Source organism: Tenebrio molitor, chromosome 6 (assembly GCF_963966145.1).
Source record: "Tenebrio molitor chromosome 6, icTenMoli1.1, whole genome shotgun sequence".
Lineage (NCBI taxonomy): Eukaryota > Metazoa > Arthropoda > Insecta > Coleoptera > Tenebrionidae > Tenebrio > Tenebrio molitor.
Window position 1 is genome coordinate 10,659,012 of NC_091051.1, and position 23,596 is coordinate 10,682,607.

Sequence of the window (23,596 nt, forward strand, 5' to 3'; positions counted from 1 at the left end):
ACCTTATTATAAAAAATTTTCACCGAAGTGGAATTTTGTTTGACCACTGTAATCGTAGATTGCTACAACATTAATGAATTTAACCTTCCATCGACATTAATTTCGTTGATAATAACCTCTACTTTTAATTTTGATTTTCAAACTGCAAATAAATTTTGATTAGGTAATATACAGTGAGCAACAAAAAAAAAACAAATAAGAGTGCTATCTCATCTTTTGATTTATGGAAACGTCTGTCTTAGCTTATCGTACACATATGTATACAGGGTGATTTACGAGGAATAATGAGCCCGACGGAATAGAAAATGCAACCCACAATACATTGCAACAAAAAGCCGGACATCGAAGCGGTAAATGTCCGGGTTTTTCTCCTGATGAATTGCGGGTTGCATTTTCTATTCCGTCGGGCTCATTATTCCTCGTAAATCACCTTGTATGTACTTGCTATACAGTCGTTTTATTGGTTGCTTACTTTCATTTTATCACTTTTTTTGGGATAATTGTTGCTTACAATTACAGGAAACGTCCGTAAACTTTGCTGAAATCGAAAACTTTTTTTCAAGGTTAACGTTAACACCGTTACTTTAAAACTGACGTTTCTTTGACATTCACCGAAAAATCTAAGCTTACTCACTAGTCGTGGTTGACAATAAAGCTGGTAAGTTACCCACTCTTACGAATGTAAAATGGTGCTCTTGTTTATTTTATCAATTTTCTCCATTATCAGATAATTATAATAAAATGTCTACGCCTATGCATCGAACGCTTATTTGCATAGGATTCCGCTACGACATGACCGATAATTTGCAACGCCTGCTCTGATTTGTTTTCTTTTTGATCACTTTGTAGAATCTCTTAATTAACAATTAAAATTTTAGTTGATGGAATCAGAAAACTAAACGTTTTTCAAAATCGACATCCTACACTTAGAAAACTTTAACTTTTCTTTTTTGACTCGATTAATTTTTTCTTATATCCCTTGTCCTAATTTTCTTTTTTATGGTATACCTAATGTTAACAATCCGAAAAATGTAATTTATTTTAATGCTTTATTTCCATGTTTCCAGTTGAAACATTAGTAAATTATTTCAGCTGAGGTAAATATGGAACAATAACCTAAGTTTTCTTTTTTGAGTCGCTAAAAAGGTTCATACACCATCGCAGAAGATTTTTCAAGTAATGATATTGTCGATTACTTTTTTCTTATATCCCTTGCTCTAATTTTGTTTTTTATGGCGTTTATGTAATGTTAGCAATCCGAAAAATCTCATTCATTTTAATGTTTTATTTACATGTTTCCATTTAGTAAATTATTTCAGCTGAGATAAATATGGAACAATCACAAAATACACTGCAAACGTCTTACTTCAGCTTTAAGCCAGAAACAACAAAAGAAACAGTAATTCTCATGGGAACACGATAACACCATTTTTTGTAAACCCCTGAATCGCAGTGTTTACCTCTTGCGCTGGCTTTCTTGCAAATTCAATTTTCCAAGTAGAGGACCTTTATCCTTTGGGTTATTTATACAAGCTCAGCCTGTACCCGCTACATATTTATTAGCAAGTTTAATACTTTCATCTTAGTTGTAACACATTGCGTGCAATTATCAAGTTACGTTTCAAAATATTACCACTTTCACGCTATATTAAATGTGATTGCTGATTTTTCTTTCACACTTTGCAGCGCCAATAAACAACAAAGATTTTTCTTTCAATTTTGTTTTCAGGCTATTGGATTAAAAATGAGCAACTAGGTATGACATTGTTTAGCAAAAATTTAACCGGAATAAATTGACTTTGACAGATCAACGGACCCGAAGCGCGAATCGATTTATCAAAACTTGTTTTATTCCAGTTTAAGTTTCACAGAAATAGAGCATGGTTGAATCAAATTTGACTGGTTAAAAATTATAAACATGCGTGATGTTCGTGACTATAATATAATTTGACAATTGTAAATGAATTGTTCCCGATTAAAAACCCAGCGTAATTTTTAGCATTTGGAAGTGGAAGTAGAAAAGTAGTTTTTGAGCTTTTAACAAGCACACGAAACTGTTTCAACAGTCGTGGAGCTTTCGAGACATTATAATATTAACGATGAAGTGTAATAAAAGGATAACTGGATACATATTTAGGATTAACTATCCGGTATAATATCATATATCATAATGTTAATCCTTACAGACCGTAATCAAGATATGGCCGTATACTGTGGTGGCCAGTTCTTTACGTTTCGTTCATTTCGAAACTGATGGAGCGGAAAAATGAGTCGAACGCAATCAATAGTAATTAAAAAAGAAACATTGATTTATTTAGAAGTAGCGACCAGTGCCAAATAAATTTAAAAAGTACTTATTAACAAATTATTCAGGGGAATGTAACAATATCAAAATTAGTGGCACGAGGTGTTCTTTTTTGTGCAGAAAGTGTAGAACTTTTAACTTATTACTTTTTAACTAAACGAAAAGTTACCTAAACAAATTTCCGAGAAAACAAACTGATCAGCCATATTTCAGGGTGTATATGATAAAAGAATATCGTCGTGTTAAGTACTCTTGTCTGCACACAATTACAAAAGAATAATGCTCACAAAGTAAAAATGAAAAGCTGAGTTGTCAATTGTGGAGCGCGTCCAAGTTGTGCGCAAGTTGAAGTAGGTACTTGAGTACTCAAAGAAGTTACTTGGATGATTTCTTTCAAAAATCTTGTTAGTAGCAATACAATGTGGCCGACACACTCACTACAAAGGCATCTGTGCGTCTTATTTCTTACATCTGCTATAATAACCTCATTATTCGTAATAAGAAGTTCAAAGGAGGTCAATAAGACAAACAAATCTGCTAACGTGACCGATTTACAAAGAAATCGAACTGGGGAGAGGCCTCTTTTTCTGAATCATCGATTCAGCGACAATAACAGTAGCGGAATCATATACATTTTAGGTCTGTTTGAATTAACAACCAAATGGGGTAAAAGGCCGGAAGGATTAAGTGAAATCGCTGCTGCTGAACTTGCTATCAAGCACGTAAACCACTACAACATCCTGCCAGACTATAGACTCAAGTTAATTGTTAACGACACGAGGGTGCGTATTTGTAGATATTAAAATTTACTCAATGCGAGATGTTTTGATTTAGTGCGATCCTGGTATAGGGATTGATAGATTCTTTCATGCAATTTATTCCGACAAGACGATCGTGCTGCTGCTTGGAACGAGCTGTTCAAATGTGACTGAAAGTTTGGCCCATGTCGTGCCCTACTGGAATATATTGCAAGTAATACAACAAAATTAATAATTTTGTTGATTCGAGTGAACCTAAATTATTTTAGATATCATTCGGTTCGACGTCTCCTACTTTGAGCGACCGGAAGAAATTTCCTCTATTCTTCCGGACTGTGGCTCCTGATTCTTCGCACAACACAGCTAAAGTAAAGTTTGTGAAGTACTTCGGATGGAAAGTAGTGGCGACGTTTTGTCAAAGCAAAGGCGAATTTCTCCTCCCATTGAATAATCTAATAACAGATTTCGAAAAGGAAAATGTAACTTGTTTCACGAGCATTACATTCTCTTTGGATAATTATAAAGAGCAGCTAAAGATTCTTAAAAACTCTGACATTAGAATATTAATAGCAGCAATGTCGACAGAAGTGGCGCCAATTATATTTTGCGAAGTGTATCGATTGGGAATGTATGGGGATGATTACGTGTGGATTTTGCAAGATCGGCAAGAAATGTGGTGGAATTCGAGGACAGAGTGCACCCCTTCAGAACTCTACAAATCTGTCGAAGGACTGATTTTAGTTTCCGATTACAATGTCTTAACAGATAATAACACGTCGATATCGGGACTGGTAACGAGACAAAACGCAGGAAACTGTAATTGCAGTGGATTTTTCAGAATAATGAGTTCTTCGAGTCTGAACTGAGGGTGCCGAAGGAGCAAATATCGAAATACGCGAGTCTGACTTACGATGCAGTCTGGGCGATGGCCTTGAGCCTCAAGGACTTGGGGCTGGTCCTCCAGCAGGAATTTAATTACAAGAGGAGCGATATTGTCTGTGAATTCGTGCGTCGGATGAGCTCTTTAAATTTCATGGGTGTATCAGTGAGTACTTATTAATATCAAATGACACATTTGCAGAGTACAAGCTGAAAACATTTCAGGGCCCGTTGAGATTTATTGGAGCTGATCGTGTTGGAAGTTCGGTTGTGCGCCAGTTGCAAGGTTAAAACGTTGCCTGCCTAAAATGTTTTTAATTGAATTACAAATTTTAGATGGCCATATTAGAGACATCGCCGTTTTTGATTCAGACAGGGGCCAACTCGATTTTGAATGCAAAGCTTGCCATCCCGTTAATTGGTGGAACAGTCAGACGCCCATCGCGCAAAGAATCTTAAAACTATCCCTTATTACCATTCCCCAATCTCTGTTTTACTCCGTCATTTTTGTTTCCGCAGTGGGGATTTTGTTTTCCGTGTTTTTCCTTTACTTTAATTTACATTTCAGACGAATGAAAACTGTGAAATTATCAAGTCCTAAATTAAATAATGTGGCCGTTGTTGGCTGTATTTTAGTCTACCTCTCTGTCATCCTTTTGGGGTTCGACACGTCCACCATGAATAAATATGTTGACGAACTTTGCACGGTGAGGTCAAAGAGAATTTAGACGCATCATTTATGCTTACGAAAACTTTACGGAAAAAACGCTTCAAAACATTAACACTGGAACTATTCTTTCTAAAGTAAAACTTTTTTTCTATTTCAGTGTTGTAAAGACTATTTTGTATAGTGATTATTGAATATGGAGTTGGTATTGGTAATAGAATTACTGTAAATGTCAATGTTAAATGCGATGTCAAAAATGAATCTGAATCCATGTTGTAGCAACAAAGTAAACTAAACTAGGCCAAAATGAATAGGGAATTCCACAATTTTTCTTGGAAAGCAAAATAATTGCCCCAATCCTCCTACGTAATCTTAAACACTGGATAAATTTAAAATGTTACAGGTACTTGAAACATTACATTTAATGTGTATATATTTATATTTCTAACACATTTCATTACAAATTTAAAACTGCATTTATAAAAAATTCAAAAATGCAAAAATTCCCTATTCATTTTTGCCTAGTTTATTAAGGGGTTAGATTACTATTGTAACAAAATAGGGGAGATAATTTGAAATTTAATTTTCAAAGAAATGTCATTGCTTCATGAATACCAACCCAATGCCATTAAAATAAAAGTCACTAATTACACTGACCGGCACAAAAAACGACTCATTATGATTTCTTTATTAAATGATCTTGAAATTATATTTGTGCTTATTTTTCTTTATTATAGTTAAATTGGGATATTTTCAATGATCGGGAGTGCTATGGTCACCATGGCAACCGAATGGTTTTATTTAAATAAATTATTAGAAAATTTGCGCTACTCCCATGTTGTGTTTTTCTCGGTTGATTTACGTGTTAAAAGATTTAATTTGACAATATGAGATAATAAGTCAAAATGCTGTTCAAATTTTGGCAATTTTTCATAACATAAATTTTTTTCGAAAAAATATTTTTTTTTTTTCATTAACATTTTATTTGCTGTGTTTAATGTTGTGTTTGTCGGATATTCTTTGGCAAAGAATAACTTAAATAACACTTATCAATACAACGTGATATCAAAAATTTTTTCTAAGACAATGAATTACTTAATTACATATATTAATAAAATTCAAAGTGAGTCGTTTTTTGTGCCGGTCAGTGTATTATTTTATATTTTTAATTAAAAAAAAATAAACCAATGAAGGCGAAATAGAAAAAATACCATATTACACTCGTTTTACAAAGCATGTTGTCGAACTCCTCCTCGCTACGCTCGTCGTCCTCTAAACTCTCTCGTTCGACAATAGAGTGTTTTGTGCAAATTGAAACATTTCTTGTAAACAACTGCGAAAGCCACTTTTTATGACGCGTAATAATTATTGCGGTAGAGTAAACAAAATATCGTTTAGGAGAGTTTACACAATTTAATTATTTTTGTTGTTGAAAATTAAAACGAGAACTTTAGTTGCTGTTTGATCTTTTTAAGAGTTTGTTTGAAAAATGATGTATAGTATTTTTTTATGGACCAAGAAATATGAAATCCAACTCTCATGTTCGAATAATAGATTAGGAATACAAACAGCAAGCACGAACTCATTGACGTTTCTCCCCTCGTTTGTGATATTTAGTAGCAATTGGTTGATACCTTTGAATTAACAACATAAACTTTGTTTTTCGTTTCAGGTGAGAGTGTATTTGCTTTCGTCTGGATTTTCCTTGGTGTTCGGCTCAATGTTTGCTAAAACCTACCGAGTCCACCGAATTTTTGCCTCCTACGGAGGTCCAAGCAAAGTAAAAGACATGCTGTTAAAGGACAAGCAACTGATCGGTTTGATTTTGATTCCTTTAATAATCGACGCGATTATCCTGGCACTTTGGGTAATGATCGATCCCATGGAACGTCAGTTGTACAATTTAACTTTAGAAATTAATTCCGAAGACCGCGGAGTTGTTTACCAACCCCAGGTGAATTATTAATCAATCAATATAATGCAAATAAACCGCACACAATATTTACAGGTGCAAATGTGCCGTTCGCAAAACACAAGCGGGTGGTTTATTGCCATCTACGGTTACAAAGGGTTGATATTAATAATGGGAGTTTTTATGGCCTGGGAGACACGTCACGTGAAGGTGCAAGCTCTCAACGACTCACAATACATCGGAATATGCGTTTACAGTGCAGTTTTCAGCGCGATAATTACAGTTCTGACAAGTTTTATCAACGAGTACGTCGTGTTTAGTTATTTGGCGCGAACTATAAGCATATTAACTTCGACCACTCTCACCCTACTTTTACTGTTCCTCCCCAAACTGAAATCGGTTTTTGATCGACACAACTCTCAGGATCCGGTCATGCAAAGTATGGGCTTAAAAATCGAATGCAACACCAGACGCTTCATCATCAACGACCCAAAAGAACAAACACTGCGATTGGAAATACAGAATAAAGTGTACAAGTGCGAGCTTGCTGCTCTGGATTTGGAAATCGCTCGTCTGGAAAATCTGTTGCGATTGTCGCGAACGCCCAGTGATGACGACGGTGTCTACACCATTTGCAACAATCCTGAGATCTGCGTGCAGAAAGAGGAGAGGGGTTCCTGGCCTCATTCTGTTGCCAAAATTCACAACGAATTTTTTTCCGAAAATAAATTAAACAATGAGAACAGGTCCATCTTCCAAGGAATGAGATGCTTCTTTAGTAATAACATATTGGTGTCTCTCGATACGGTTAACTCACTCGTGCACAATCAGTTTCTCAGGTTTGATGTTGTTGAACCGAAGCACCAATCGAATCCTGAGTTTCACAACGAAGCTGCTTCTGCTGAAATGAAGAGTTTAGCGAGGGCGAAGTCTGAGTTTGATGTCAACCTTGGTTTGAGGAGTTGAACTTTTGTAATAATTGTTTTGAAGCGTAGTTGAATCTGTACTAGAGATTATAAAAGTAGTGGCTTGCTCCTGTTAGCACCCCTGAAGACCTTAGACAATATCCGGAGAATCTGCAGAATGATGCTTGGTACGTTGGCCGCCACTTGTTTGAAACATTGTTTCTCTTAGGTATCGTTAGAGACACTTACCTCAGATTTATTTTCTAACTACGGCACAACTCAGATCAATAACTAGCATCATATTCGCAACTTACATAAATTTCATCTATGTCGCTATGTTCGTCCGCTATATAAATTTTGTTTAGTACTTAATTATTTGAAGAAAAAAAAAATCATATCTTTATCTATCGCATTTGATCCTTTTCGAAGTGTAAGGTTTCCTGAAATGGTAAAAAAGTCCAGTTAGTTGTCTATTATTGGTAAATATAAATTTTCTTTATATCGTTTTTGCTTTCATTATTGTAAGTGGTATTTGTCAATAAATATTGTGTTCTCCTGAAAAAACTCTAGAAGAGCAACACTTATCGATCATTTAGAAATTGTTCTAAGATCACGTGTTTAATTAATAATGTCGCAAAGTAGTGTCTCAGAGGAGATTAATTACTTCTTAGAATTAGAAAAAGTGTACTTTAAGACATCTTTTGCAATTATTTCTCATTTGAAACACAACACGCCAAGTACCCACGCTTTATAAAAATTGTGGGTCAATGAGGATTAATTATGAATATTATTCCTCCAAATGATACTTAGTTTGTCTTAATTTTAAGGCTACTCCTCCACAAATTGGGTGAAATTATGCTTTGTAAAAAAATTCAAATTTATTAATGATCTGTTAAAGTAATGAAGTTAGATTTTCGTGGAAACTAAATACGAACCTCAAGAAAGGTAAATGAGGGTTAGAAGTGTCAACATATTTGCAGCGAACGTAAATATGAATGTACGTATTAAAATTTAATGTGATTAAAACAGTAATGGCAATGAGGGCGTTGTTAATTATTATCAGCAAGAGATTGTGTTTGTCTTTCAAATTTTGAACAATATTTGATGAGGCTGTGTATTCGTTAGTCGTTCACTGCAGGATCTTGAAATATTAAAGGACAAGCGACGCATTTCATGCAATAAATCAATTTAAACCTTTTAAACAAACCAAATCGTGCTGAAAGTGACATTAATGATTCACTCAGCTGATGGTACGTAAAAATCCAATAAAAATTCCACTCGCTTTATTGAGACACAATTGGAAATTAAATTTCATTAGAAGATTCTGTTAATGACGAATTAATGTGGCGTCTACCAGAAGAGATAAAGATTTTATTCCATCAGCATCTTAGTGTACCTAGATCGATGGAATTAAATGTACCAATTTTAACGCAAATTTGTTTATTTTTCTTATTCGAACTGCGAGTAAGTATCTGGAAAAACACGTATTTAATAGACTGTAGAGATGTATCTAGGTGTTTATTTAAAGCAGAATTTAAGCAATATCTCTAAAATGACCTTCCGTAGATAAAAACACGCCAAGAAGCTGTGGCAGGAGATATTCCAATAGAGAAACGGCAAATAATAAAACGATAAAATTAGATTTCCCTCTTCTTGGCGTGTCACTCATTTATGATCTTTCGCGTTTCGATTTTATGAATCGTTAAACATTTTGAAAATTTGAATTTAACACTATTCGAGTGATTAATTAAGAAGTCATGAATTATGAGTAAGTTTGGTGTTTTTACACTGCGTTTGAATCAATCGATTTCGATTTTTATTTTTTAGTAATCATTTTCATTAAAAAAACAACAATTTCATAATTGAGTCACTAGTTTTAATACTCTGTAACCTGTTATGTTAGTTTTAAATAAAAAAATAATTGCTGAATGTCATTGGCTGTTGGCTGTCTTTTAAGTTTTTTATAAATAGAAGCAGACATTTAACCATGAAATTTTAACGTCATTGAGTTGGAAAGTAAACAGATTTATGCTCAACTGCTCCAAGGAAAACAATGTCAAGATAATTTTTCGTGCAGAAGATTCTTAAAAGCATAAAACAATGTGGAAATTATGTTTAATACGCTGCAGGTGTTAATCCTATTCCGATAAGACTGCATATATGGCAGACAACAGCCTGACAAATATACATAGTTAAATTCAATTGAAACAAGAATTTAGATACCTAAGAGTTGATTTGCAAATATCGGAACTCATTTATTGTATATTGTGTCGGAGTACTAATTCAGTTGTTGTCGAAATGTAAATAAAATCTGCGGGGAAATGTTTTCGTTCGTATTTTATGTTTTTCCAAGATTTATGTTATTTGGGTATTTACAAAACATAACAATAAATATCGCACATATTATGTTTCGACACGATAACATTTTTCCTTCCTGAAGGCTCCATTTAATAAATACAAAAGTTTCAGGAACTACTCGAATACACAATACATATTTGCTTAACAAATTTGTATTTCGCTTTACAAATTTGTATCCCAGCGTTGACAAAATGTTTTATTTTCTCGGCGGGATTTTGTTTTAAATTTTATTATACAATCTAATTTTACGAGTTTAATTACTAGGTATCGCGAGTAATCGAATATAGAAGACTGACAACCTGTTGTAATCAATCATGTCCACTCAAATGAAATTACTCAACGATAAACAGACAACATAATAATCATTTTTATTCGGGAGAAAAGAAAACATTGGCAATAAGACTCTGCTGAATCGTCTTTGTCCTTCAAACTTCCCGTTCCAAGAAGACCAAATTTCATAAGAATCGACTTCCTCCAATTGATCTCTTGGCGTGTTTTGCTCTCTGCTGTCATTCATGCTTACCTTCTTCACGATGTCTGTGTCAACATGGATGCAGTGCAAAGTAACGAAGACCAATTTAGAACTTATCCAGTTGATGAGGGTTTCGACGAATCAAATCATCGGTTTAATCCCAAATTGAAACTGATACCTCTTTAATTTTTAACAAGAATTTAATCCCCATTAGAAAATTAATTTGATAATCTAGTCCTTCATTTTCATCACTTAGTGAAAAGGTATTTTTTCAAGCTTGAGTGACTCACTTGAATGCCTGAATTGAGGCGTCCATCACGAGCTTTCATAAAAGCTTTAGGTCAATAAGTTATGGCAATTGAACTTTTTGGTAAACAAGCAATAAAATGTTAATTCGGAACTTCTTCGTATATTGATGTGTGTTTATGTTATGGCAATTTTATATTTGACGACACTCAGCTAGATTCTGTGGATAGAATCAAAGAAGCATTTGTGAAATGCGACTCACACCCCTTCACTGGGCTGAAAATTTCAGTCATAACGTTTTGTCTTTAATTCTCGGAAATATTTAATATTGAGAGTGAATTTTAGTTTCGCGATTTGGACGACTAGGAAATAAAAATAGAGCGAAAGCTGCAATCAAAGTTCGAACATTGAAAAGCTCACCATTGACGTTGTTCATTTCATCACATAATTAACAAGAAGTACAATGACATCGCAACACACTGCAACTTTCCGTTATCAATTCAGAGATGTGTAGATCATTACGGGATCAACACAATGGAGGAACAGTTTCAGTTAGTAGCCAGGCGTGCAACCGGAACGACGACTCTCCGAAAGTCGCTTTCATGCCGTTTTCATGAAAACCCGCACCGACCAATTTTTCACAAAATTCATCCAAATGGATTAGATTAAAATTATTATACGCTAGGTGAGTTTTTTGTCGGCTTTGTGCAAGATTATCAAATTTCAACCGAAACACCACGCTCGTGCCACCAATTTAATCCTTCGTGCGAACTTACCCCATAAACAATCCCACTTTTTCAACAATACTAATTCGATCATTGTATATTTCACCGACACATTTTTTTCTCCCGACTCTCGCACTTTCTTTACGACAGTGGTTCCGCTTTTAAGCAAAATTATTCGATTAGCAAAGTTAGATTATCTTTTTAAGTCTACGGGATTGCATTAACATGAAAAATTAAGGATTTTAAATTAATGAAAAATTTAAGACGACAGGTGCACTACGCGACATAAATACTGATGTAAATGAAGTTTAGTCTGATCGATTCATTTAAATCGCTACAGCTGGCACCCTGCCCTGTACTTTTAACTCTGTAGAACGAATTGGTACATCCCTCATCACCTGCGATAATACTTTAGTCCTGTGGCGCACTTTAATAACATCATCAAAGTTTGCGTAAAAAACTTCTTGTTAAATCTTGGTGTGGACAGATTGTTCGCCATTAATTTCAATATTTTGGTACTAGTGATGTTTTGTAAATTTTTATCTCTTTGAGAGCATTGTTCTCGAAACAACAGCACAATATAAGAGTAATTATTATAATACTGTATTTAGATAGTAAGGAGATCTGACGCGATGACAATTGCATTATTTAGGTAATATTTACCGAGTTTATTGTTATTATGGTCGTCGTTCTGTGCACAGACTTTACGCAAGAACGTTTTATTTTGTAGTGAAAAGTCGACGATGGATAAAATTTGTACGTGTTGAGGGCGGAGCGATGGAAAATAGTTCGAAAGAAATGTGCGTGAATAAATCTGGTGGTCTGGATATGTGGTCGTACGTCCAGCAGAACCGGGGTGTTCAACAACAACCCCTGGAGATGGCAATACCTTTGACAGTCGTCAACGTGCTGATATTCGTGTCTGGTTTATTAGGAAATACCGCCGTCTGTATCGTCATTATCAAGCACCGTTCACTGCACACCGCGACAAATTACTATTTATTCAATTTAGCCATCAGCGACTTAACCCTTTTGATATTCGGTAAGTTGCATAATTAAATGAATCAAAGGAACTAGACATTTGCCAGCGATAATGACCTAAAAATAAAGGAAGCCCCCGACATTAATTTGCAAATTACTGAATCATGAAAAACATAACAGCTCCAGCGAGTAATTATGTGATTGGATTTCGCGTTGCGAAAATAATTAGTTTTTGGCGTCGAATACGGAGCAAGATAAATACTGTGCTGAGTTATTGCCTGGATCGATTATATATTTTTTAGGTCTACCAAACGATGTGGCGCTTTATTGGCATCAATATCCGTGGACGTTGGGCGACGGCTTCTGCAAGCTTCGAGCTCTTCTCTCGGAAATGTAACCGGCATAAAAATTGTCGCGATCTGTTCACCATCGATGAATTTTAGGGCATCCTACGTATCGGTCCTTACAATCGTGGCATTCTCCACCGAGCGATATTTGGCGATATGTTATCCGCTCTATTTGCACACGATGTCTGGCTTGAAAAGAGCCATCAGGATCATCGCCTGTCTCTGGCTCGTCGCCTTTTTCAGCGCATTACCATTCTCGTTGTACACACAAGTGGACTATTTGTCTTACCCGCCAAACTCGACAAACATCTTGTTGGTATTAAGTCGGATTTGATAATGCAAATCTTAAGCTGTAATTTCTGTTGTTTTAGGAGTCTGCGTTCTGCGGAATGTTGTCTCAACCCGACTGGATACCGATGACTGAGATAAGTACTTTGGTGTTTTTCATCATTCCAATGTTAGCGATCGCTGTGCAATACACTAAAATGGGACTGGAGATTTCCAAAACGACGAAGAAAACTTTCGGGAAGGGCCTGAAAGGGTCGGTGCACAGGGACAGCAGGAAAACGCAGGCGAACCGAAGCGTCATCAGGATGTTGAGTATGAGTTAATTCTTTTTGCAAACGAATCAAATTAACTGATTTGTACTAGGTGCGGTGGTGATCGCGTTTTTCGTATGTTGGGCTCCTTTCCATGCTCAAAGATTGCTCGTGATATATGGTTCTGATTATACCGAAATCAATACGTGGATGTTTTTTATAACAGGGATTCTTTATTACTTTTCCTCTACTCTTAATCCAATTCTGTACAATGTAATGTCCGACAGAATGCGGAATGCATTTAAAGAAATCCTTTGCGGTGTCAAACAGAAAAGGAACATAAAGAGGAATTCAACGTTTCGAGATACGTATTCGCGTTCTTACAATATCCGAATACAAAAATCGCCCAGTCGGATTGAAACAATCATTGACGAGATCGACGAAGACAAGGTGAACCTGATGAACAAAGAGATCGTCTCTGTGTCAATTCCTGAAACCGGTAGTACTCTTATTTATGAGATACATTATAAAACCAAAGAAGCGGATAGTTGCAACAGCGAAACTCCAATATAAATAATTACTCCGTCTATGAAGATGAATAAAATCAAAGTCGAACAAATTTTAAATCATGACTCAAAATCAGTGTTCAAGATTTGTTGTTAAATGTGTTTCACAATCTTTGTATGGGAGTTTAATTTAAGATATTTTTTCTGTGATTTGTGGTATCTATTATGGCCATATGTAAAAAAGTAGATTATACGTAAATAAAAGATTTGTGTATGATTCAATTTGTTTGGTGTGATTTTTCTTGTTGTTAATTTACGAAAAACGCAGATCAGGTAATTATGCCAAGTCTCAAAAATTTTGATTATGTACAGATTTATTGCAGTTTTGTAGCTAGTTACAATACAAAATAACATTTGGTAGAACAGGACCAGATATTTGGAATTAGGTATCTACCCCTTGACTGGAAAATCGGGATGATTTTGAATGCTAAAAAACAGAAGAAATTAATAAAAACGTTAAATCTGTGTTGCGAAAAAATCCTCACCCCTTAAACAATTTAAAATCACAAACCCTCCCTTTCTCGCCGAGATCCAGTTTTAGCAACTCTTTAAAATCTCCATCGTCGAGGGCGAAATCGAACACGTTGATATTTTCTTGGAGGCGCTTGGGAGTGACACTTTTTGGAATCGGTGCAAGTCCTCTTTGAATAAGAAATCGAAGTACAACCTGTGCCGGGGTTTTTGAGTGCTTTTTGGCAATTTTACCGACTACTGGGTCGGCAAGTATATCGGGTAATTCTTTCGGCCTGTTGCAATTCAAAGAGATATTTTGTCAAATGTTGACTGCAAGCTACTTACTCTTGTCCCATGTTTTTCAAAAATTTGTTGTAACCAGGCGATCCTAGTGGAGAATAGGCCACCACAGTTATGCCGTTCTTGTGGCAAAAGTCAACAAGAGGGTGCTGCTGGAAGTAGACATGAATTTCAACTTGCAAATTTGCTGGTTTGATTCTGGCAGATTTTAAAACGGTTTGTATTTGCGCGATGGTGTAATTAGACAAACCTATTGTCTTTGCGCGACCAGCGTCGACTTGCTCTTCCATTTTCTACAAGAAATCTCAAGTTGTAATCAACTGATAATGTACACATTGTTAAAATATTGTTAACTATTTTCAAATGGTCATATAAAACACACAACTCTATATCATTAAAAATTAATAAGATTCCACGTACCTTCCAAATAGCGGCATGATCAGTTTTACCCTCGGTTTCAATTTCTCCCTTCTCATTTATTTTTAGTTTTTCTGTTCCTTCGTCATATTTAAATCCAATTGGAAAATGAATCAAATATAAGTCGACATAATCAAGTCCTAAATTTTTTAACGATTTCTTCATAAAAGGTTCTACTCTATCAGGATGTACAGCGTGCAATGGAAGTTTTGTCGTAATGAACACATCTTCTCTTTTCAGTTTACCAGATGCAAACCATTCTTTTAAAACTTTGCCGATAATTTTTTCATTTTCGTATCTATAAGCAGTGTCTATGTGACGATAACCAGCATCGAGAGCTGCATTTATAGCCGCTGCAGTTTCAGTCTCATCTTTGGACTAGAAGTGTAGAAGTAATTAAAAACGGACAATTACTGCATTCATTTAAATATACTGGGTGCCCCAAAATTCGCGGAACAATTTATTGGGGCAATGACAACTCATGTTAGAAGATAATGAGAAAAATAATTAAAAAAATCTGTACCTCTTAGATTTGAAGATATGGGGGCTCAAAAAAGTGCACCTTTGATCTCGTTTATGTTAAGTATTAAAAAAGAATTTGATTATTTGTCTATTATTAACCTGTGGTATAATTCTGAGTGATTGTGATCAGGTTTGCAATTATTTTCTATTATTTACAGCATTTCCAAGAAGCGATTTTACGGCAGGTTTACCTCAAATAACGTATGGCAACATGGCTTTGATTTTTCTCTCTCATTTCCATGGATACAACAAAAATGAAATATTTGCAGACTATTGAAATAGAATATTTTTAAAAGTTGCCACATTTAAACGAACAGGTCATAATCTTCTACAAAAAAGAAGATTGATTTTTTAAAGCATTTTTACCTGATATTTTAGTGACTACTTAAAAACGTACTGCTAAACGATTCCGCGAATTTTGAGGCAGCCAGTATAAAGATTTTACATCCATTATCTTTTAATTTAATTCTTTAATTGTGACATTTCAAGACTTCAATACAATTATTAATTTATGGTGATAAAAATTTGACATACATGATGATAACAGATACTTATAATAGAAAATACACCCTTTGCAACTTATTTTTTGACGTTAGTTTAAACTAACTGATTCGTTGTAACATGAACCGTGGATGCAAATGTGTTTATGTGAAACATCAACAAACAACGTTCTAACCTTACTTTCTCACATTCGTGTTTTCTGGCTGTTCTTTAAGCAATTTAAGCAATTGATACAATTTAATAAAATAAATGTCCTCATAGTAAACTTTTTACATAATGCACACCAATTTAAAATAATTCAATGAATATTCAAGACTTACTTGCCAAGTACCTATACCAAGAGCAGGCATCTTCAAACCACCGGGTAAATCAAGGAATATATTAGCCGCCATTTCACGTACTCACTAGCTTGTAGTAAAAAATATTAAAGACACAAAATTATGTTCCCTGCTTTTATGCTTCAACAGTATTTTAAAATTGTTGTTATCACTTCTGCGCACTCTCCTTGATCTTCGAATTGTGCAACATTACCCAATAAGTTATCTTAAGAGGTATTTATTATCTAATTGAAAATGACACTGCAAATTTTGTTGTTATTATGACTGATGCACATGGAAAATAAAAAATAAAAATTTTAGCTTTTGGATAGTTTTACAAGTAACACAAAACCTTTTTTCTTTTTTCTTTTAATTTGCTTCTGGAACTAATAAAAAGATCGGTTTAAGTTCTTGTCAGTAATTTTGTACAACAATGTAGGTATGTACTTAATTGTTGTTTACCACTGATTTCGTATACCTACTGTTAAGTACAAAAAATAATAATAATAATAAAGTTGTCAAGTATTGATTAATATCATCAAACAAACACTTATTTCGCTTCATTCTGAGTTTTATGAAAAATATTGACAACAGTATTTATCTAGGTACGTACATGTACATGTAATCATTGTAATCTCCTTTATCTAGAACATAAACGAGATGAAATTTCTCTTAATAATAAAATCTAGAATTGTTGATGTTAAAAACGATTATATACGAGGTGTCACAGAAATAAGTACATTAAATTTAACCAGTAACAAAACTCGTCATGATGAACAATTTTTCTATGTACGACTTTTTTCAAAGCGGCAATTTTTTTTAGCATTTTCCCCCCCATAAATTAACGAGCCGTTCAGCCGTTTATGTAAATCTTCTAACCACAGGTTCTAACAATAGGCAGTATAATTTTGTTTTCGTAAAAATGCTTAGAAACGGTCGTCACAGATATTTGACAAATACTCGTAAATGAATTTTAATTGTTTTCGTTTAGTCGGTTATTCCTTTCGATCAGGTAGTGTGGTCTCCAGTGACGGGTAGCGAAATTTGTGGAAAATTTTAAACAATTTTAACTCATTAACGGGAAGGTTTACAAAAAAATTTTTTTTAGAAAAGTTGTTGCTCTTGATGAGTTTTATTACCAATTAAAATTAATCTACATTCTTATTTCTGTTACAGGCTGTAGTATAATTAATTAATTAGTAGTATAATGGCCGGCAATAATATTAACCATCACTTTTTCTATCACGTCAAAATCCAAATGTGTAATTAATGCTTTAATGACACTGACATTTAAATGATGGCTAACTGTAGGTACAGTTGCGGAATTAAAATTTCGGGCACTATTTTTCTGTCACTTCAACAAAATCTCTGTAAAGCACTTTCCACTGTCATCATGTTAGTTGCACTGAGTGTAATTAAATCATCGCTTTGATATGTTGCCTACCCGTTATTATGCCACAAATGACAATTTTTGAATGCCAAAAAGACAAAAACATGACAAGAGTAAAAAATACGGTTATTAACGTAAAGGTTGTTTTAGAGTTTATATCATGACATTGACAATAGTGCCCGAAATTTTAATTCCGCAACTGTACATATCTATTCAGTTATCACCATCTAATATTTGCAGACACAAAATATCAACCTTACTAGCATATATTGGGTGATTCAAAATGATTGTGCGTATGGCAACTATGTACGAAAATTTATGTGGCATCTGTGTGGGTAGGATAGACTTGACATTTCTTTGACAGTTCATAGTCGTGCAATTTTGAAAATTGTCAAATCAATGTGCAATGCAATGTTCATAAGCGTGCATTTAATTTTTTTTATACCATTGTCAAATGTCAACTCTATCCTACCCACACAGTTGCCACATAAATTTTCATACATAGTTGCCATACTTATCTACAATCATTTTGAATCACTCAATACAATAGTTTCAAAAAATAGGTTGATCCAGTTTAACCTAAACTGCAAACCACATATAACTCTGATGCAATATACATTTCTTTCATGAAACAATAAAATTGGAGCTTTTGTTACCTTTCTTTGGATAAGAACACTTTTTGGACTATTTCATGCTTGAATTATTTCCAGGAAATTATTTTCCTACGGCTTAAAGCCGGTTTTAAACACTTAAAATTACTCAAATCAAAAATTTATTAATTCTATAGTGGTCCCAGAGCTGCAGCGATTTTATGGCAGGGTACCATTGTATAAATAAACGTTAACGACACCGACAATAGGTTTGAATCGAAGGTACAACCTGATTGGCAGAGGTCTGCTTAAGTCACTCATCGGCATCTCAATAGACGTAATATACTATTGCCCTGCCATAAAATCGCTGCAGTTCTGGGACCAAATATACCAACACTGTATAATCAGCATTGAAAAAGTAGGTAGAGTAGGTGTTTATTACATTCTACTGCAACAAATACAATTTTAATCAGAATTCTTTTAGTAAATGTTATGATTTGCACCAAACTTTATTTTAGTTGACGAAGAAATAATTAGTACCAATGAAACTCTACTTATTTGGCAAAAATGTTACCACAACAATGTATTCTGACGACTGTAAATACTTTTGTATGGAAACAGGAATCAAATATTTATTTTTTTATTTAATAATAATAGAAAAATAATGGGAAATGGGTGTTTTTCATTACTTCGATGTTAACTACTGCGATGAAATACACAAAACTGAAACTGGAGATTTACAAAATGACGAAAGACCCTTTTCAGTACACACAGACCTCAGGAAAACAGTCGAACCGAAGCAGTATTAAGATGTTAAGTATGAGCAATTTCTTTTTGCAAACAAATCACAATGACAACTTGCTGTTGGGTCCCCTTTCATGCTTAAAGATTGCTCGTAATTGTATGGTGTGATTATTGTGAAATAATTACCTTGAAGTTTTTATAATAGAGATATATTATAACTTTACCTCCACTCTTAACCCAATTCTGTACAATGTAATGCCCGACAGAATGTGGAATGCATATAAGGAAGAGCATTTGCGACGACACGTAAACTAGAACATAAGAGGAACTCAACGTTTCGACATACAGTCGCGGACAGAAAAAAGTAGGACAATGTTTCTTCTAGAGTTTTAAATTAATGATTTATGTTGTTAAATCTGTTCTACAATTTTGATATGAAAATTGTAAGATTATTATACTCGTATGTATATTATAGATATGCTTATGAAGAAATGGATAATAAGTAAAAAAAAAAATGTGTGTACTGTTCAATTTATTCAGAGAGTTCCATTCTTTCATTTTATTTAAAACAGTGCGAATTACAGCAAGTTTCAAAAAATTTGATTGGATATGTATTTATTACAATTTATTTATTGAAGCTCCAAAATAACATTTATAAAGATCTAGACCAGATATTTGGCATTATCTATCCCTTAATAGGAAAATCTGGATGTTGCTGAACCCTAAAATATAGAAGAAATTAATAAAAACGCAACATCTGTGTTAATAGAAAAACCTCACCCCTTAAACATTTTAAAATCAGAAATTCTCCCTTTCTCTCCACGGTCTAGATTTAGCAAATCCTTAAAATCTGCATCGTCGAGGGCGAAATCAAACACGTTGATATTTTCTCGGAGACGCTTTGGAGTGACACTTTTTGGAACTGGAGCAATACCTTTTTGGATAAGAAATCGAAGTACTATTTGTGCTGGTGTTTTTGAATGCTTTTTGGCAATTTTGGCAACAACTGGATCGGCAAGTATATCGGGTAATTCTTTCGGCCTGTTAAAATTCAAAGAGATAAATAGTTTTTAATTGTTAATAGCAATCCACTTACTCTTGTCCCAATGATTTCAAAAAATTGTTGTAACCAGGTGATCCTAATGGACAATAAGCCACAACAGTTATGCCGTTTTTCTTACAGAAGTCAACAAGAGCAGGCTGTTGCAAGTAGACATGAAGTTCAACTTGTAAATTTGCTGGTTTGATTCTGGCAGATTTTAAAACGGTTTGTATTTGCGCCATTGTATAATTGGACAAACCTATTGTCTTTGTGCGACCAGCGTCGACTTGCTCTTCCATTTTCTGAAAGAAATTTTTCCTCTCAGTCAACAACGAAAAATATACCAGAACTCTCTCTACCATTACCTTCCAAATAGCGGCGTGATCCGTTTTACCTTCGGTTTCCATCTCCCCCTTTTCATTTATTTTTAGTTTTTCAGTTTCTTCGTGATATTTAAATCCAATTGGAAAGTGAATCAAATATAAGTCAACATAATCAAGTTGTAAGTTTTTTAGCGATTTCTTCATAAAAGGTTCTACTCTATCAGGATGTACAGCGTGCAATGGAAGTTTTGTCGTAATGAACACATCTTCTCTTTTCAGTTTTCCAGATGCAAACCATTCTTTTAAAACTTTACCAATGATTTTTTCATTTTCGTATCTATAAGCAGTGTCTATGTGACGATAACCAGCCTCGAGAGCTGCGTTTACAGCCGCTGCGGTTTCAGTCTCATCTTTACACTAAAAGTAGACAAGCAATTAAAAAGTACAATATATTGCATAGTTGAAATATACGTATGTACCTATAAAGATTGTATGTAAATTATCTAAGTACTTTTTATAGAAAACATTATGTTTAAGATTAAAATTTTGTGACTTCCTAGCCAATAAAGAGGACACTGTTACAATTTACTTATACATTTTCCCTGAATTATTTTCAATAATAATATAAAATTTCTATGAAAATAAATTGTTCATTTACATCAATTTAATAGTATATTAAAGAGTTTTATAAGGGTTGATTTGGCGCACGAGTCCCAGGTATAAAAAACGACCCGTAGGGGAGTTTTCTATGGGACGAGTGCCGAGTCCTTTCTTAACATGTCTTAAATAATTTGTTGTGAAGGTTTGAAGAAAAAATAGTATATGTTATTCGGAGCAAAAATGGTTTTATATGCTTTGGCTGGTTTGTCTGCCTCACTGCGTTCGGCAGCCAATCTACCAGCCGCAGCACATAAAACTTCATTTTTGCTCCTCATAACATAATATACTATTTGCTCCGAATAACATATACTATTTTTTCTTCAAACCTTCATCACAAATTATTTAAGACATGTTAAGAAACTAGGTAGGAATTTCAGATGATTTAGCTAGTTTACTTTACTGCCGCTCAATAAGCGGAGATAATAACTTTATCTGCCGCTCGTCAGCTCGTTAGATGCCATGACAATGAAGTGACACTTTAGCATTATCAATGCAGCAGGATAATGTCATAATTTACGAACGTTTGAAGAAAAAAAAATTTAATAAGTGTTCAAGACTTACTTGCCAAGTACCAAGACCAAGAGCGGGCATCTTCAAACCACCGGGTAAATCAAGGAATATATTAGCCGCCATTTCACGAACTCACTAGCGTCAACCTTTTAGCTTGTAATAAAAAATATTAAATACACAAAATTATGTATCCTGCTTTTATGCTCAAACAATATTTTAAAAATAGTTGTTATCTTTTCTACGGACTCTCTTTGATCTCAAAATGGTGAATTGTGCAACATTACACAATAAGTTATCTTGAGAGTACTCACGATCTGATTTTAAATGACGCTGCAGATTTTGTTAAGATTATTTTTAACATACAGAGAATAAACAATATACAAATTCAGTCGTAGGTATAATAATACTCACCTATCACAGTTTTGAATAATTTCCAAGCAAATATGTATATAATTTTATTTCTTCTATTTCTGTTAACGAGGTTGGTTAATACTTAGCTTTTTATGTTTCTGTCGATAATTTTCCAGAGAATGTAAAGCACTCTCGAGTATCTTCATCTGTAGTCTTATCAGTGTTATCAGTGCTATCATGTACGGTTAAGTACAAAAAAAATACCTAAATAAGCAGAATTTATATACCTTATATACCTACATGTATTTTCCATTAACTACATACAGGGTTATTTACGAGGGACTTCCGATGAAAATTTCGTTATATGCAACCGAAACTTTTTTCATAATGTACACTTGATTTCAAAAAAATAGCGTACACCTAATATTTCCTCATGTAATGTTAGTTTTGTTTCCATGGTTATGAACGTTATTTTTTGGGTGGTAAATTTCAAAACTCAAAATTATTTTGTCATTTCTACTACACAGAACGTTTACCTATGTACGATTGCTCTAATTTTGTTTATTCATGTCGGATTTTTGGAATATCTGAGTTGTCAAAATGACAAAAATCGAAAGTGGGGTTACGATTCCTAAAGGTTTATTTACACTTTACTTGAATGTCAAGAAAGTGACGGCCAAAATTTTTTGGCCGCCATAGTATCAGATACGAGCGAATAATTCATCCAAAATGTTTGCAAAAATTTTACGCGAATTTAGTGTTGCAAATTGTATGAGAATTGTAGTTTATTTAATAACCTTAAAGGCTCCAAATCGCTTAAAATCTTTAAAATTACCTTGACGTTTCGTTTTGACAAGTTGTGACACTTTTCAAAACCCGCTCACACAGGAGAAATTTCTCAAATTCTGACTTATAAAGAACTGCTGTTGTGGCTATACTTTGTTCTTGATCAATCATAAATATTAATTGCCTCAAACAAGTTGTCGAGAAAAAGATTTTTTTTGTTTCATCCTGACTAGATTTCGTCAATTGACAATGAAGTGGGTGCGACACGGATCTCCACTGAGGACGACGCGGACAGCTTGTGGGTCGGATTTAAAGGGTAATTTAATTTTTGTTTATTTTTAAATTTATTCCAAATTGAATCACATCCGAAGAATTTTCCAATTGAGTTTTAAGCTGTTTGTGTTTTGCAGGTATTTTTAAAATATCATACAAAAATACTTAATATTATCAATATGTATACTTTTAAATTATACAAAACATATACTTAATGGAAAAAAGGAGATAAAAAAAGTAGATAAACGAACTGTAATCATGAAAGTTGAATCTGTTGAAGTGTATCGCCTTTCTCCGCATTGAAAAAAATATGTATTTGTTTATTTTACTGTTACATGAACTAAAATCCATCTTCTGCCTGAAAAAATGATGGTTTCTACTTTTTATAATATTTATTTGTTGATTTCAATCTTCCAGGTTATCTTTTTGTGTACATTGATTTTGATTCTCATGTGGTCTTATTTTTAAAAGTTCAGTCGTAATGAGATTAAAAAGGCCGTGTTTCATTTAAATTAGAATTCATCTCATTTTGTTTGGAAGGTGCAAAAAGAGTAGCTTTATATAACACAAAGCTAGTTTGTCGATATTTTTTTTAAACAATGTAAGCTTTCTGTGTATTTTTTGTTGTTCATTGTTGCTGTTGTCAAAAAACAAATTCCAAATTACTGCTTTATTTCAAAATTTCACGAAAAATATGAACAACTAGGTACATAGTATTTATGTAGTTAGAGATCTGTTTTCCATTCCATCTATATAT

The 23,596-nt window shown here is 33.9% G+C and overlaps 4 protein-coding genes across 9 annotated transcripts; 2 read left to right on the plus strand and 2 right to left on the minus strand.

The window, feature by feature from the left end:
• The first annotated feature begins 1,989 nt into the window (after positions 1-1,989).
• Positions 1,990-7,927, plus strand: GABA-B-R3 (gamma-aminobutyric acid type B receptor subunit 3). The gene is made up of 8 exons (XM_069051443.1): positions 1,990-3,087; positions 3,140-3,277; positions 3,333-3,854; positions 3,902-4,108; positions 4,168-4,228; positions 4,279-4,649; positions 6,282-6,563; positions 6,618-7,927. The coding sequence occupies exons 1-8, from the start codon at positions 2,689-2,691 to the stop codon at positions 7,485-7,487; spliced, it is 2,850 nt and encodes a 949-aa protein (XP_068907544.1). The 5' UTR covers positions 1,990-2,688; the 3' UTR covers positions 7,488-7,927.
• Positions 7,474-13,882, plus strand: LOC138133485 (neuropeptides capa receptor-like). 4 transcript variants are annotated; one of them, XM_069051427.1, is made up of 6 exons: positions 7,474-7,614; positions 11,958-12,269; positions 12,511-12,601; positions 12,652-12,871; positions 12,927-13,155; positions 13,207-13,882. In XM_069051427.1, exons 1-6 carry the CDS (start codon positions 7,605-7,607, stop codon positions 13,665-13,667), a joined length of 1,323 nt encoding a protein of 440 aa, XP_068907528.1. In that variant the 5' UTR covers positions 7,474-7,604; the 3' UTR covers positions 13,668-13,882. The 4 variants fall into 4 exon arrangements, with proteins under 4 accessions (XP_068907528.1, XP_068907529.1, XP_068907530.1 ...); XM_069051428.1 differs by lacking the exon at positions 7,474-7,614 and adding an exon at positions 8,911-9,194; XM_069051429.1 differs by lacking the exon at positions 7,474-7,614 and adding an exon at positions 10,999-11,187.
• A 74-nt stretch (positions 13,883-13,956) lies between these two features.
• On the minus strand, positions 13,957-16,355 carry LOC138133488 (1,5-anhydro-D-fructose reductase-like). The gene is made up of 5 exons (XM_069051433.1): positions 16,174-16,355; positions 14,834-15,208; positions 14,459-14,706; positions 14,146-14,406; positions 13,957-14,087 (listed from the first exon to the last, which is right to left on the minus strand). Exons 1-5 carry the CDS (start codon positions 16,243-16,245, stop codon positions 14,051-14,053), a joined length of 993 nt encoding a protein of 330 aa, XP_068907534.1. The 5' UTR covers positions 16,246-16,355; the 3' UTR covers positions 13,957-14,050.
• A 3,054-nt stretch (positions 16,356-19,409) lies between these two features.
• On the minus strand, positions 19,410-21,986 carry LOC138133489 (1,5-anhydro-D-fructose reductase-like). 3 transcript variants are annotated; one of them, XM_069051435.1, is made up of 6 exons: positions 21,841-21,986; positions 21,481-21,582; positions 20,302-20,676; positions 19,991-20,238; positions 19,675-19,935; positions 19,410-19,616 (listed from the first exon to the last, which is right to left on the minus strand). In XM_069051435.1, the coding sequence occupies exons 2-6, from the start codon at positions 21,550-21,552 to the stop codon at positions 19,580-19,582; spliced, it is 993 nt and encodes a 330-aa protein (XP_068907536.1). In that variant the 5' UTR covers positions 21,553-21,582; positions 21,841-21,986; the 3' UTR covers positions 19,410-19,579. The 3 variants fall into 3 exon arrangements, with proteins under 3 accessions (XP_068907536.1, XP_068907538.1, XP_068907537.1); XM_069051437.1 differs by having other exon boundaries at positions 21,481-21,564; positions 21,841-21,946; XM_069051436.1 differs by lacking the exon at positions 21,841-21,986 and adding an exon at positions 21,741-21,759 and having other exon boundaries at positions 21,481-21,564.
• Positions 21,987-23,596: the final 1,610 nt, after the last annotated feature.